General features: G+C 42.0%; 2 protein-coding genes across 4 annotated transcripts; both read left to right on the top strand.

The window, feature by feature from the left end:
- The first annotated feature begins 537 nt into the window (after nucleotides 1-537).
- LOC310960331 (GTPase IMAP family member 8-like) lies at nucleotides 538-6,484 on the top strand. The gene is made up of 6 exons (XM_083932006.1): nucleotides 538-654; nucleotides 1,823-2,542; nucleotides 3,669-4,388; nucleotides 4,473-4,594; nucleotides 4,690-5,347; nucleotides 5,442-6,484. Exons 1-6 carry the CDS (start codon nucleotides 624-626, stop codon nucleotides 5,702-5,704), a joined length of 2,514 nt encoding a protein of 837 aa, XP_083788132.1. The 5' UTR covers nucleotides 538-623; the 3' UTR covers nucleotides 5,705-6,484.
- Nucleotides 6,485-6,709: 225 nt separating this feature from the next.
- On the top strand, nucleotides 6,710-15,339 carry LOC310960392 (far upstream element-binding protein 2-like). Of its 3 annotated transcripts, XM_083932088.1 has the most exons (18): nucleotides 6,710-6,894; nucleotides 8,269-8,371; nucleotides 8,507-8,566; nucleotides 8,815-8,851; nucleotides 9,027-9,079; nucleotides 9,180-9,251; nucleotides 9,342-9,399; nucleotides 9,932-10,103; nucleotides 10,254-10,352; nucleotides 10,462-10,560; nucleotides 10,648-10,750; nucleotides 11,072-11,193; nucleotides 11,307-11,594; nucleotides 11,687-11,802; nucleotides 11,917-12,014; nucleotides 12,365-12,571; nucleotides 13,471-13,658; nucleotides 13,848-15,339. In XM_083932088.1, the coding sequence occupies exons 1-17, from the start codon at nucleotides 6,766-6,768 to the stop codon at nucleotides 13,647-13,649; spliced, it is 1,995 nt and encodes a 664-aa protein (XP_083788214.1). In that variant the 5' UTR covers nucleotides 6,710-6,765; the 3' UTR covers nucleotides 13,650-13,658; nucleotides 13,848-15,339. The 3 variants fall into 3 exon arrangements, with proteins under 3 accessions (XP_083788214.1, XP_083788213.1, XP_083788215.1); XM_083932087.1 differs by having other exon boundaries at nucleotides 10,462-10,750; XM_083932089.1 differs by lacking the exons at nucleotides 13,471-13,658; nucleotides 13,848-15,339 and having other exon boundaries at nucleotides 10,462-10,750; nucleotides 12,287-12,385.
- Nucleotides 15,340-15,740: the final 401 nt, after the last annotated feature.

The raw sequence follows: 15,740 nt of genomic DNA, 5'->3' as shown, positions 1-15,740 counted from the left end.
TAATCTGGGGGGAAAACTAAATGAAATGACTAATTGTTCAGTCAATTAAATGTCAGAAAAATATGTTTTTGACAGCAAACAGTCCATATTCACAGCTAATATTTACTGTACACTAATATAAAATAGATAAAATTAGAAAATCCTCACTTTTGAGAACCTGGAATTAGCAAATGTTTGTTTTTTTTCTGCTTGAAAAATGATTGGCTGATTATCAAAATACTTCCAGATTAATTTTCTGTTGATCCTCTTATAATGTATTAATCAAGTAATGTGTTAAGAACGTGGTGACATTTGCATTACTCAAAATAGAACTTACAAATGCTCAGTTTATTTAAGCACCACCTTGAAAACTGCTCAGAAAGCTTTAAAAAGGAGAGTACAAAGTACGCCACGCCCATAGTTCTTGTTGAGAATTCCTGTCAAGGGAAAACAGAGGAGGGTGTAGTGTATCAAGTGTTGTGGAGGTATCATGTGCTATGGAAAGTTGTGTTTCCTGTTTTTAGATTTTTAAGTTTCATTACAGACTGAGTTCCCTATAAGTAAGCAGTGTAGCTGGTGTTGCTTCAGGCGGTTGTTGATTTGGCCTTTTACCCAAGGGAAGCAGAAAATTCAACAAATCAACAATGGTTGATGTCCATGCTGTTTCCACCTCTGGTAAGTTTCCTTCATAAACACTGGCCAACATTGCTCTCCTGTAACTTCTATTCAGGCAGGACACTGAATTGTTTATTTCATGTATTTCTTAGTTTATTTAAGAGGCACCATTTAATTACACATTGCTATTTAAATTAGACATAAAAAAATGTATAGGTAACACTTTACAATAAGATGCACACACTTTGGATTAATTACCAGTGAACAAATAGGGAACAAATGAGGAACTATTGCTATAGTTAACAGGCAGTTAATGGCTAACTACTAATCAAATTTTATATAACTAATGATTTCCCTAATATAGAAAGAAATGTTAGATATTATATTAAATAACTAATATGTTACTAATTGTTCATGGGTATCTGTGAATGCTTATAATGGCCATTTACATATTTCTTGATTCTGAATTATTTTGTATTACTCACCTATTAGTTTCTATTTCTTATTTTATTTCCCATTTCTCACCAAGTTTGTGCCTGCCCTTAAGTAAAGTGCTCCACAGACGTGTTACGTACTGATTCACAACTTCATTTTGACCGTCCCATTGGTTACTATTATTGTGCCCCCTCAAGTAAAGTGGTGCATCATACTGGATACTGAATTATTACTTTAAGATTCTTAGGTGTCTAATAAATAAATAATGATCTGTTATTGGTTTAAGTGCCATTTTGTGCATTATTCAGAAGTAATCAAGAACTATGTGTAGCAGTTAGTTCCTCATTTGTTCCCTGGTGCTCATAATTGTGAGTACCTTTTAAAGTGGAAGCTTATTAATTGTTAATGAAGTGAAGTTAAATAATTAAGTTAAAGTTAAATTGAGTCTCTGCCACTGCATAGGCTTGTGAATTCATATCAATACAAATAAACAAAAAATGCTAGGTATTTCATCTGATCTGTATTAAACTTTGCAGAATAAAATGTTCTTCCTGACAACAGACAGACGTCCATCTTTGTAGCAGTGTACTGACATTGTTGTTTATATTCCTATGCTATGTTGCCTGTTTATTAGGTACACTTAAATGAAAGGAAAGCTTTCCAATACAACAGCGCTGCAATAATTCTCACCTTCATATAGGCACACATTCGTTACATCAGTTGATTCTACAGAAAGGACTTTTTTTTTTAAATAAAATGCGCTATTATAAAGAATACTGTGTTTCTCTTCCAGGGCAAAGTCATCACCTTCCAGAGCTGAGGATCGTGTTGATAGGTGCAAGAGAATTAATCGGAGATTCAAGTAATAAGAGTGCAGCTGGCAACACCATACTGGGTAGAAGTGTTTTTGAGAACAACAGAAGAACCGCCCAGAGTGTTGCAAGGCAGCAGGAGGTACATGGCAGACAAGTCACTGTGGTTGATACTCCAGGCTGGTGGTGGCACTACCCACGAGAAAACACCCCAAAGCTGGATCAGATAGAAATCAAGAACAGTGTCCATCTGTGTCCCCCAGGGCCTCACGCCTTTCTTCTAGTCATTCCTTTTGATTTAGAATTCCTTGAGATCTACAAACCATCACTAGAGGAGCACCTGCAACTTTTTCACAAAGTGTTTGATCACACCATTGTGCTGTTTACAGTGGATTATCAATGTCATGTTCAAAGTTTAAAATACAAAATCCTTTCGAGCCCAGTTCTTCAGTGGATTCTTGAACAATGTCAAAAACGAGCACATGTTCTCGACGTCAGGGTGAGGCAGGATAGCACTCAAGTATTAACGCTTTTCAAGAAAATAGAGGCAATGGTTGCAAAAAATGCAGGTTGTCACTTTTTTATTGACGGCGCTGAAGGGAATGCTCTGAGAGACAAGATGGAAGCAATGGTTGAAAGAGCGTCAAAGAGGTTTGCAGAAGTGCAGACAAGAAGAAGAAAACTCAGAGCCCTGATTGAAGGTCAGTCACAAATATCTTGCAAAATCACTTAATTTATTCACAGTGGTTGTTCATTAGCCATGGTTCTTTCTACAGCAGCTCTTGTGTGGATGAGTGGATTATTTACTGTATATTTTTTTATTATTGGGCCATACATACAACTGTGACCAGTGAATATGGGCTTACAAGACCGGCAAGTCCACCATACATAGCTTGTTTACATCCTACAGGAGCTTTTCCTAAATTAGCACTCCTAACAATGGCAGCAAGTCAACTTATCCGTCGCTGTTTTAAAAAACATTGGTAGAGAGATACGAGAATGAACAAGGTCGCAGGTACAAGCAGCTGAAATGGGTTTTCTCAGGAGGGTGGCTGGAGTCTCCCTTAGAGATAGGGTGAAAAGTTCAGCCATCAGCGAGAAACTCGCAGTAGAGCTGCTGCGCCTTTGCATTGAAAGGAGCCAGGTGAGGTGGTTCAAGCCTCTGGTAAGGATGCCCCCTGCGAGCCTCCCTTGGGAGGTTTTCCAGGCACGTCAAGCTGGGAGGAGGCCTCAGGGAAGACCCAGGACCAGGTGGTCTATACACTGGCCTGGGAACGCCCGGGGAGCTGGTTAATGTGGCCCGGGAAAGGGAGGTTTGGGGTCCCCTGCTAGAGCTGCTGATCAACGGTTGAAGATGAGTGAGTGATACGAGTGGGTGTGGTAGATTTAGGCAACAAGACAACTTGGTTAGGTTTAGTAAATATTGTAATTTGGGTTAAAATAGTTTGTTACATAACGTAACACGTCATGACACTTGTGTGACACAACTATCCTATGTTACGTACATTACGTAACATAACATACAAGTTAACTGACTCACATACTTCCTAAGTTAAAATAAGACAATGGTGACTTTTGGTTTGGACGTTCTGGTGGTCTCCTGGGTGAAAGCCGCTCTTTTTTACTATGTCATCTGACTAACTCCTGTGTTCCTGTCCTAATTACTACTAACTGTACTACTTCTACTACTAATGTTTGTGAATGTGTTGTCTTTTGAGTTGTTTGAGAGTGCCAAAAATAAAGTTTGCTGGTTAACTTGACAAATACTATTATGATGCACAAAGCTACAGGCCTGAATATGTTCATTTGGTTCAACGTTCTCTATAGGTGGCAAAACCCCCCCAACACATTTGAGAATTGTGATGGTTGGAGCACAGTGGTCAGGCAAGAGCTCGGCAGGCAACACTATTCTGAGAAAAGATGCATTCAACGTTTGCCACGGTAGAACAACTGTGGACTGTGAAATAAGCCACAGCATGGTGGCAGACAGGCAGCTCACAGTGGTAGATTCTCCCGGCTGGTTGTACAACAACACCCTTCAGGACCTCTGTGCAATGGATCAACTCGAAATAGAGAACTGCATGCATCTGTGCCCTCCGGGACCCCACGCTGTGCTCCTCGTGGTCGGCCTGACATCTGCGTTTAACGCATCGTACAAGAAAGCAGTCCAGGAGCACATGAGTCTGTTCACGGATGAAGTCTGGAAGCACACAATTGTTCTGTTCACTCGAGGTGACTGGCTGGGAGTGAAAACTGTGGAAGAGCGTATAGAAAGTGAGAAGGGTCTGCAGTGGCTTGTAGAGAAGTGTGGGAACATGTATCACGTCCTGGACAACACAAACCGCAGAAATGAGACGCAGGTAACAGAGCTCCTCGAGAAGATTGAAGAAATGTGGGCAGGAAACAAAGATCCGCATTACGTAGACGACCTGGAGCTCGGCAGTGCAGAGATGATGGAGGCAAGGAAAGAGTCTGTGCACAGGATGGCGAAAAGGATTACGCAGACGAGCCAAACACAAGCAAGAATCCTCAAGGAGTTGTTTAGTGGTAATCAAAGATCAAAGTTATTTTTTGTTTGGATTCATTTATTTATTATTACTATTTATGAACAAGAACTTTACATTTTTTCAGGTAAGACGCAGCAAATCCCTGAGATGAGGGTTGTACTTGTTGGAAGAAAAGAGTCGGGGAAGAGTATGGCAGGAAACGCGATCCTTCTTGCAGAATTATTTGACACATCTTGGATCAAGGAGGTAACAAAGGAACAAGTCTTGGGAGGATAACAATCGATTCAAGTCTGTTTTAGTTGTTACAATTTTTGATTTTATGTTTTGCTACTTCCTTGTAGGGATTCCAAGATCAAAGAAGAACAACGATGTGCATTAAACACGAAACGAATACTAGAATGAACATCTCAGTCGTTGAGACACCAGGCTGGTTCACAGACGCAATGACACCCGACTGGCTCAAGAGTGAAATTCTGCACAGCGTATCTATGTGTGCTCCGGGCCCTCATGCCTTTCTCTTGGTTGTTCCAATCTGTAAAGCCTTTACAGAGAACGACTACAAAGCGGCGGTCGAGCTCTTGATGCCGTTCAGTGAGAGCGTGTGGAGACAGTGCATGGTGCTGTTCACCTGGAGAGACTGGCTCAGGAGCAGATCCATCGAGGAGCACATCGCCGCAGAAGGCAGCGCCCTAAAGCGGCTTGTGGAAAAGTGCGGGTACAGATACCATGCTCTCCACAGCGGTCGCTTTTGTGGCGATTCTCCTATTACTCTGTATGAGAAAATATTTGACATGATAACACGAAACAAGGGCATCTGCGCAGTCGAAGACACAATGGGGCAAAAGCAGCCATCAACGCTGTCCTGGCAAGTAGAGTGGAACAAAAGGGAGCAAGAGCTAATAGACCGGATGTTGAAGGCTGTCGCACAAGAACCTGAGGAACCAACGGTACCGTCTGTGAAAATGGCAGCTAGTATGGATGGAGCCTACACTCCAAGCAGTGGGTTTGAAAGTCATTTGTTTTCTTTGTTCATTTCAAAATGTTAGATACGTGCATTGCTGTTTTGACTAACACCCTTCAACTCGGTTTTCAGTGAGCGGAGATTTTCCCTCAGATGTTGGGAGCACATTTTGGAGTCGAAGAGCACGTGCCAGGGTGTCTGAATGGCTGAGCACGAGAGTCGGGACCTCTGATGTCACCTCTGGGGTTGGCAGCATGAGTGCCTCGGCCAGTTACGTGGAGAAGTTGGAGGATCAACCGATTTTCCAAGAGAAAGAAATAATGAAGTTAGACACTGTTTTCCATGGCGGGGTCTCCACAGACACAGTAAAAAACCCTCGCAGACACTCTTTTTAAGCAAAACAGAAACTAAGATACATTCGGCGACATACTAAACAATAGGAAAGCACTGTAAACATGGTTGTCAGGAAAATCGATAGCTATCCAGTAGTATGAGTTACCAATGTCTGAACAGCCACTTTTCTGGTAATTTAACAAACATAAGTACTGATTATGATATGTTCAAGAGAAATACTAAGCAGTTAAGCCTAGTAACTGTGCAGATTAAATCACTGAATCGTTTGTGATCGTTAAAGCATCTTTCCCAATACATTGTCTATGGAGCAACTCCACACTGTGTACGTTTGACATTACAAATTGTGGTTTTAGCAAAGAGATTTTGGATTTGGGAAAAGGTTGTTCATGTTTTCTAATATATTTGGACCATTGTAATAATAATAATATGTCATATGTAATAATATGTATGAATTCTGAAAATGAGAGTAGTCTGGTATGTAAAAAAAACAAAAACAAAACTGTGAACAACATATTATTACATCAAACTAACATTTCTCCCAATGGCTTCAGTGATTTTAGACTACAGTTAGTTTTTTATAGAGATGTATGTAAACATATAGTATAAACGAGCAAAATACTATATCATAAAATGATTTGGCTTAACAAATCACCCCCATGATATAATTCAAATTTGAAATCATATTTGACCACTATGGAAAACTTAAAACTCAAAAAATAATAAATTGGCAACAATTATTGAATTATTAAGGCATTTTTAAATGTACTGCCTTAGTTTAACAGACCTCTTACTATTTTTGTTTTTGTTATTCTTCATTCATTTTTCTATGTTTTACTGTCTTTTTACATTTAAAATTTATGTAATTATTATTTCTACATTTAATAATACATGTTTTTGTATTGTGTATAGCTGTAACGTGTAAGAAAAGCATTGTTTACATTGAATCTTCTCAAAAATAAAAAAAAATAAAAAAATAAAGTAATAAAAACGCGAACGCACCCTCCCGGCCACCGTCGTGTCTCCGGCGCTTTCCTTGACCCGTTCGTTTCTTGACTTTCCTTTCCCCACTCTTGCGTTGATCTCTGCCTGTCTTCTGTTCAACATGTCGGAATACGATGCGGTGCCTCCACACGGACCCGGGGCACCTCCCGGCGGACAGGCAGCTCTCGGGAACGGAGCAGGAGGCGTCAAGAAAGATGCTTTTGCGGACGCGGTGCAGCGGGCCCGGCAGGTGACAGGAGGGGGGGTTGGCTAACGAGTTAGCTTCAGGGCTAACATGGTTGACAGGGCATTACACAAAGGTTGATATTCTTATTCAGTTAACGGTCGTTCATAATACCACACCTAAGCTAGATACGTTATGTCACTGCTCGTTGTGCGTTAACAGCTAACGTTAGCTAAAATAACATTACAGTGTGTGCCCATAGACTGTATATTATACATTATACAGTCTATGGACCCCCAACTGTGTCATAAAGACACACAAAAACCGCAAGATTGTTTACTTGTTAATTTCTGTTTAAATACACGGTATGACAATACTAACAGAAGATGGTCAAAGTAACCGTAGGGGTGGTTGATATTAAGTCAGGTGTGGTGGCAAACATTTGTCACAGACATTTATTAGCAGCCCCTTAGATAAACCATCACAAAATCAAATGAATTAAATTATAAATATAGAATAAACACGTGTTTTCAAGCTAAGCCATTTATTTTGAATAATAATAATAAACTTTATTTATAGATCACCTTTCAAACAAAAAAAATGCAGCTCAGAGTGATTTAGATCCCAAGCGTAAAAATGAGACACACATGAAGAACAGTGCTTACACCATCGAACTCGGAGTAGAGCCGCTGCTCCTTAGCGTTGAAAGGAGCCAGTTGAGGTGGTTCGGGCATCTAGTAAGGATGCCCCCTGGGCGCCTCCCTAGGGAGGTGTTCCAGGCACGTCCAGCTGGGAGGAGGCCTCGGGGAAGACCCAGGACTAGGTGGAGAGATGATCTCTCCACACTGGCCTGGGAACGCCTCGGGATCCCCCATTTAGAGCTGGTTAATGTGGCCCGGGAAAGGGAAGTTTAGGGTCCCCTGCTAAAGCTGCTGCCCCCACGACCCGACCCCGGATAAGCGGATGAAGATGAGATGAGATGAGATACAGTCAATGCATACATATAGGCCACACGCCACACACCGTCCCTCCCTGGTGTATTACACCATGGGTCATGGTCGGTAGTACTATTGCACAATTTGTTTGGCCCTGAGGCATTTAGGATGCTTATTGAGGTGGGCAAAAATTAATTCCTAAAGTGGTTCAGTGATGGTGTGGTGATGGTGGATTTGTGGTTGTGTATCACAATCTAGGGTCACCCATTCATTTCCGATGGCGGCCATTTTTGACGGTGGTGACGGTGCAATTATATATGTTCAAATGCCTAGTGTGGAGGATATCATAAGGCCTCAAGACAATCAGATGTAAAAATCAATATTTGTGATTAATGAAAGTAGGAAATCGTTCAGATTTGACCCGAACACGACAGAAAAGGTCTAATGAAAGGGCAAACATCTGTAGCTCATTGTCATGGTTAATCATTTTATGTTTGTGTTTCAGATTGCAGCTAAGATTGGGGGTGATGCTGGTCCTCCGATGAACAACAGCACTGCATCAGATGGCTTTCAATTCACTGCACAGAAACGACATCTTGAGGATGCAGGTATGGTGACTGCACTGACAAAAGTGTATACATGTAAAGGATGATGACCTCTTTAATGCACGCTTGATGATGGCTTTAGATGCAGAAGTTATTCTCTGTACAGTAACAGTAGGTATTTGTTTCCTTGCCTGAAAGATGAACCGGAGAGCAAGAAGCTGGCTGCACAGATTGACTTGGATTCAGCCAATGCATCGTGTGAGTTCATCTCGCTATTTTATGCTCTGTCTACTTTTTGCTTTGTGATGTTTATAACTCACAGATGACACTCTTTAACACAGACTTCCAGTCGTGCAGTTCTCCTGTTCCAGTAGTTTGCCCCCTTTACCCTTGTCCGTCCATGCCTCCCCTCCTCTGTGTGTTTCCCACAGTCCACCAGTAATCTAAAACCTTGTCCCTTGCTCTGTTTTCTCTCTCCCTCCTTTTCTGTTGTTGTCCCATCTCAGCTATCGGTGCACAGCTAGCTGCTCTTGCACAACAAAGGTGAGATCTCATAGCTTTCAGTTGATTTTTAAACATACTGTTTTAAGTATGAGGCTTTTGTATTATGGCATGGAGAAAAACAAGATTGTGGCAAAAATGCAACCAGAAAGTCTATTCACCTGATTAGTTTCCTCCCTTTCCCCTCATTGTGATTCTCATTTGCTGATTGTGTCAGGCCCGCCTCCAGCACAGAGGAGTTCAGTGTACCAGACAGCATGGTGGGACTCAGTGAGTGCAGCTCAACTCTGTTTTAGCACATATTGATGCCACTCTGTTTCTGCGATATAAGACACAAACAGAACACGTTTGCTCTCTCTTTGTCACCCAGTTATTGGTCGTGGAGGGGAACAGATCAATAAGATTCAACAGGAGTCAGGTTGCAAGGTTCAGATAGCTCCAGGTATGGTCTGCACACTGTAGAGTTAGCCTAAACAATCATCCAGTTTTACATTGAACTCATAGGTTACATCTGTACTACACGTGTGTCCAGACAGCGGAGGTCTTCCAGACAGGAGAGTCTCTCTCACTGGTTCCCAGGACTCCATTCAGTGAGTATCAGGCTTTATGGAAATGCCGTTTTATGTGGAAACCTCAGAAATGATAAGTTATGATGAAGTCTGTTGCCCTGTGTCCATCCAATCACAAAATGAGTCAGAAGCGATAGCAGGGCTGGAATATATCAAATGTTCTCAAAACAATATTTGGCCTAATCAAACATTTCCTAAATGATTCTTTTGTGCTTTAAATGTAAATATTGCTGAAAGGAATTCTTTGGATTTTTTTTAAGCTGGGTTGTATGAGGTATATATCCATAGTCAGTGTATTACCCACAGTAAGAGTCAGCATACTCCCACTTTGGAGAAACAGGGGTGAGTCAAAAAACAGAAGAATTGTACTGCAGTGGTCAGCTGACTCTACTGTAGCTAACACACTGACCATGTATAAGTACCTCACACAACCCCACTTCAAAATATCCAAACTACCCCTTTAATCTCTTAGTGTCGCTTGCCATTATATCGGCTCCATTACATGATTCTGTAAAATGGATGTGGAGTAACTTGCCTGCTCTCCTCCGGCTAGGAATGCCAAAAGACAGTTGGATGAGATAGTGTCACGAGGGAGGGGTACACCCCCTTCTTCTTATGAGGAGTCGACCAACGGGCAGAACGGCTCGATGCATGAGATGATGATCCCAGCTGGCAAGGCTGGCCTTGTCATTGGCAAGGGAGGAGAGACTATCAAACAGCTACAGGTACATTGCATAGCTTTTGTCTTTTAGAAATTGCAATTATCTTGACGGATGTGTAGTAAGATGTGTAATATGGGAATCGGAGCATTTTTATACTCCAGTAGTGTCCATCAAGAAGACACACGTAATTATCATCTTTGTGTGATATTCCAGGAGCGTGCAGGGGTGAAGATGATCCTGATCCAGGACGCCTCTCAGGGACCCAACGTTGACAAGCCCCTGCGCATTATCGGAGAACCCTTCAAAGTCCAGGTACATTTTTTAAAATCATCTCAAGCTCGGCATAAATGTGTGGTGCTGATGTGCCCATGTACTGTAATCATCATGTCTTCCTTTTTTTTTTTTTTTTTTTTTTTTTAAGCAAGCCCAGGAGATGGTGGAGGAGATTCTGAGGGACAGGGAACACGGTGGCTTTAGTGAAAGAAATGACTTTGGCTCCAGAATGGGTGGAGGCATTGATGTGAGTTTTGTGTGTGTGGGAGCAGCCATTTTAGAAGTGGCATTCATTTTCTTTGAATTTTTTTTACAACTTCTGTTTTCCAATCAGATCCCTGTGCCAAGACACTCAGTCGGTGTGGTCATTGGGCGCAGCGGAGAGATGATCAAGAAAATCCAGAACGATGCTGGAGTTAGGATTCAGTTCAAACAAGGTATTAAATAGTCATATTTTATCAGATGCACAAACATGATATCAGCACTATATATCTGCCACCCTGGTCTTTAAATGTTGGCATCGGCCAATATCGGTCACTGCTAATCTTGCTTTCTTTTTTTGCTCTCCTGTTAAGGCATTATTACAAAAATGTGTTAAAAAGACAACAGTGGCATTACAACAGGAAGTGACATAGATCTTAGACCACAAGGAGTAGGTAGCCTACACCTGGTTTGTGTGAAGTCTTGAGTTACAAAGTTGGGGTGTGATTCAAAAATTCAAAAATATAGCTAAATGCTAAATTAAATTTTTCTTACAGATGATGGGACTGGTCCAGATAAGATTGCTCACGTTAGTGGTCCCCCTGACTGCTGCGAGCACGCTGCCCAGATCATCAACGAGCTGCTGCAGAGCATCAGGGTCAGGGAGGAGGGTCAGGGGGTACGGGTCAATCTTTCTTACACATGCATGTCTAAAACATGCTTTTGTTTACGCCTTTGCATCAGCAGTATAAGTATTATGCCATTAAGGATTTTTCTCCTATTCATCCACAGGGTCCCCCGTGTCCTCCAGGCATGCCTGCAGGCAACAGGGGTCGAGGTGGAGGCGGTTGGGGGCCCCCTGGAGGGGAAATGACCTTCTCTATTCCTGCCCACAAGTGTGGACTTGTGATTGGCCGGGGAGGAGAGAACGTCAAGTCAATCAACCAGCAGACAGGAGCCTTTGTGGAAATCTCTCGACAGCCGCCCCCCAATGGAGACCCCAACTTTAAGCTTTTTATCATTCGGGGCTCACCGCAGCAGATTGACCACGCCAAACAGCTCATTGAGGAGAAGATTGAGGCACTTACCACTGCCCTTTTTATTTACATATAGGGAAACCAACGCTTTTCTTTGTTCTTCTTCATTTGATGTGATTATGTCATGTGTTCCAGGGTCCTCTGTGTCCTGTGGGCCCGGGGCCAGGTGGACCAGCTCCTTCTGGTCCAATGGGTCCCTTCAGCCCAAACCCATACAATCCCGGTCCACCAGGGGAACCCGGACCACCACAGTGAGTAGCCACAACTACTGTTTGTGTAGATTTAATGAAGCAGAAGATACATTTTCTCATCATGTCAGGGACCCTGAGAGGCTATTAATGATTAAACATTTCTTTTCTCATTAGTGGTGGTCCTCCAGGTCCTCACCAGTACAACCCTCAGGGCTGGAGCAACACCTTCCAGCAGTGGCAGCCCCAGGCGCCCCAGGCACCCCATGACAACAGTGAGTCACCCTTTGACTTCACTGCCTCTCCTGGTTTTCAGGGATCTGTTTATTTTTTGCTCATTTAGGCATGTTGGCTCAAAATGCATCAACCCTGCTACAGTACCTTCATCCCAGGCTGTAGGTTTTACTTTACCCTTCCAATCACTTCAGATGAGTAATGACACTTTTTTTGCTCTAAATCTGGGAAGGTCAACAGGAGTACTGATGGAAATGTGTTATCTTAAGCAGTTGTGGCTAACCCTGTCTCTGTTTCCCCCCTGGTCTCCAAGCCCGGTCTCCAGGCCAGTAGCAGGGGCTCACCCTCACCCTATGAGGACCTCACCCCCTCCAACCTGCATCTTTTCTAGGCAAGGCAGCAGCCAATGACCCCAATGCAGCCTGGGCGGCCTACTACGCTCAGTACTACCAGCAGCCGCCGGGGGCCGTGCCCACCCAGTACCCAGCTAACCCAGCTGGAGGTGCCCAAACTTCAGGGGACCAGACCCAGCCTGCACAGATACCGGGGGGCCAGCCAGACTACACCAAGGCCTGGGAGGACTACTACAAGAAGATGGGTGAGGCTGATAAAAGGATAATGCAAATAACATCATCTGTAACCTAACCTTCTGTTAACAAAAGATGGATTTTTTTTAATTATGTGTTCAGGTTGTCCGTACATATGTACGTACATCCCATTCTTGTTACCTGTGGCACTATTAATATTGTTGTTAATGTATCATTAATGTTTTCTTATTATGAGTATATTTTACACAAAAGTCTAATAGTATAAAATAATGAAGTGATGACATTTTATATCCAGAAGGTCAACTTCACTGTTCACTACAAAAACACTTCTCTGGCCATTATTCAACACCATAACTCAGGAACAGAAGAGGAGACATTTGGTCGGATACTAAATTGGTGGCACTGATCTTGAAACTGTGCTGATTGTTTAGAACTTCTGTGCTGTCGGTTTGAAGATGTATGTGAAACATCCATGTTTTGCCCAAAAATACACTCAACACATTAAAACATAAACTGCAACATGACTGCCTGGCTGAGCCATTCAGCCACAAGGCGACAATTCTAGTTTGCAGTCTGCAGCGTCACTGGTCGAGGCAACAAAATCCAACACACTGGTACTTAACTAATTGTTATTTGTTTTCAGTCATTTATTAAGTAAAACTGTCAGCATGTTTCGCTTTAAACTTTTTAATGTTTCATATCATACTAAATTTGCGTATTGCATTCTGGGAAAAATGGCATTCAAAAATTGACAAAAGTTAGTTGCTGGTAGTATGCTTCATTTTGTCACTTTAAACCCTCCACTACATACTCTACTAAGAATTGGTATGTTGTATGGATTTGTGATACAGGATGTTTTGTTTTGTTTGTATGGCGAACTATTGCTGGTCTAAAATTCAAAAAGAAAGGCAGTGGTGAGATGGGTCATGTCTCTGTCTGTCACCTCCAGCCCAGGCAGGTAGCTCTGCTCCTGGGCCAGCAGCTGCAGCTCCAGGAGCATCTGGGGGAGCAGCGTCCGCAACGGGAGGCCAGCCAGACTACAGTGCAGCCTGGGCGGAGTATTATAGGCAACAGGCTGCTTACTATGGACAGTCAGGACAGGTCCCCGGCCAGCCAGCCACTCCTTAGCAAGGACAGGTTGGTAAAGACGCTACTGCGAGGTTTTCATCATGTTTCTGTGGTATCATTCTGCCTGCTGTATCTGACACAGAGGTTTCCATTGTATCTATCTGAAATGAATACATTTTAGAGTTTATAATGAGAAGTCAATCCTTCAGTGGTATTCACACAAAGGATGCACTTCCTTTTCAACTATTTGTATTGTAGACGCAGTGAGAGTTCATGGCAGAAGGTCTCGGGAGAGAATCGGAGACGGGATGAAGATGACGACCCTGAAGGCCCTGATTCTTGACCCCTGACCCTAAGGAAATGATCTAGCCTGTTTTGGGTTTTTTTTTTTTTCTTGTTAGGGGAAATTAGACCCTTCCTCATCACCAAACACCACCTGGATAATTTTGAATACTAATGGGAACTGAACAAAATGTTCCAGTGCTTTGCTGCAGAGGGGAGGGAGAAGGCTGGTAATCCCGCCATGACAGGTAAACTACTTCTCCATGCTTCTTCAAACCTTTATTAACATGGAAGCCTTGAAATACATACTTTATTGCAGAGGAGTTGCCAATAAATCTATCTCATGTCCCTTTTATTAACGTCTTAGAACTTCTAAATCTCATTTTTAAAGCACTTCATACGTCTCTGTTATATTAAATTGCACATAGCTATTAGGACTATAATCAAATTGTGTATCTGGAACAGGTGATTATATATATATATGAGAGAAATCCTTTTTAAAGCTCAGTTGATTTGCTCAGTGTTTTTTTTTTCTTTTAAATGAATTTGTCACTCAGGTGAGGAGGGTGTTTTGAGTACATTTGGATTATTTTGTTTATGTACATGTTCACTTGCAGTATTTTGTACGAGTGAGCCAGTTTTACAGTGTACAAATGCAATTCTACAGCGCTGATTCATGCATGTGGGCTGACCAATACCACCTGAAAGCTGCTAGAGGTAGATGACAAAGCAGTTAAAAGTAAGGCACCTAACAGGCAGGGACACCAGTCACCTGCAGTCTTCTGCTGGTGACGTGCAAGTTATGAGCAGAGTGTTTTTATTGGGGAGGCCTAGAGTCCTTGAAAGTTGAAACTTTTTCAAATTGTTCATAGGTTGCAGGATTTATGGGCTTTTACACCAGGTTAGGCATCTTTGTTTTAGACTTCCCATTAACAGCCCTGCCATAAATATCCACCAGTGTGAGGATCATTACATAAAGCAGTACGGTTTTTTTTTAACCCCTTTCCTCAATTTATGTAGCACTGATGTCACATTCTGCTATTCAAGCACCTTTTACCTCTGAAAATGTCAATTCAGGAGACTGGTTTGATGTAAACCATCCTGGTTGTCTCATATTGCTTGGAAAACTCCAAAATCGATTGCTAAACCTTTTAAAAACAACACATATTGCTAGTGGGCATTCATCTTGAGGCAACTGTATATCTCTGTTTTTTATGGATGCCAAAAAGAATGTGTTGATCTTTTCTCCTTCCCACAGTCTTTGTGCGTAACAGAATGAAATTTATTCTTCCAATGTGTCTCACCTTAAGATATATTGTATATGTACATATATTCAGCAATATAAGGCTGTTGGTTTTGACTTACAGAGATGTATCAGGTATTACTCTTGTATTCCGAATGGCAGCTGTGAGCCTGCCTCTGGCAGCAGTGTTGATATTGTTAATAGATGACCACCACCAGCAGCAGCAGCAGCAAAACTCTGAATTAAAATGGGGCAAATGCCAATTACTTTAAAAATGTGTGTTGAACGTTTTGTTGTCTTTAATATTCTTTTACAAACGGTATAAAACATAGCCTACTGTCACCAGATGTAACAGAAGCAGTTGAGATAAATCACCACTAGATGTCACTATGAGTCATCTTCAGAATTATCGGTAGTGCAAAGATTAAAGTTGGTGACAAAAATATATTTTATAAATGATATCTCTTAAAATTAACAGAATAAAGCAATCTGTGGGGACAATCCTATGAGTCCAATTTGGTCTGGCGGCTGAGGGTGGCCCAGCATCTTATTGAGACTTGTTTTTTCTTGACCATCTGCATGTAGACTAGACATTGGAACCAGAACCTCAGAAACATATTTGTGCC

This window comes from Echiichthys vipera (assembly GCF_963691815.1).
Source record: "Echiichthys vipera genome assembly, chromosome: 17".
NCBI classification, from domain to species: domain Eukaryota; kingdom Metazoa; phylum Chordata; class Actinopteri; order Perciformes; family Trachinidae; genus Echiichthys; species Echiichthys vipera.
Note: the sequence above shows the minus strand (reverse complement) of the source record. Positions and strands in the feature narration are given on the sequence as shown.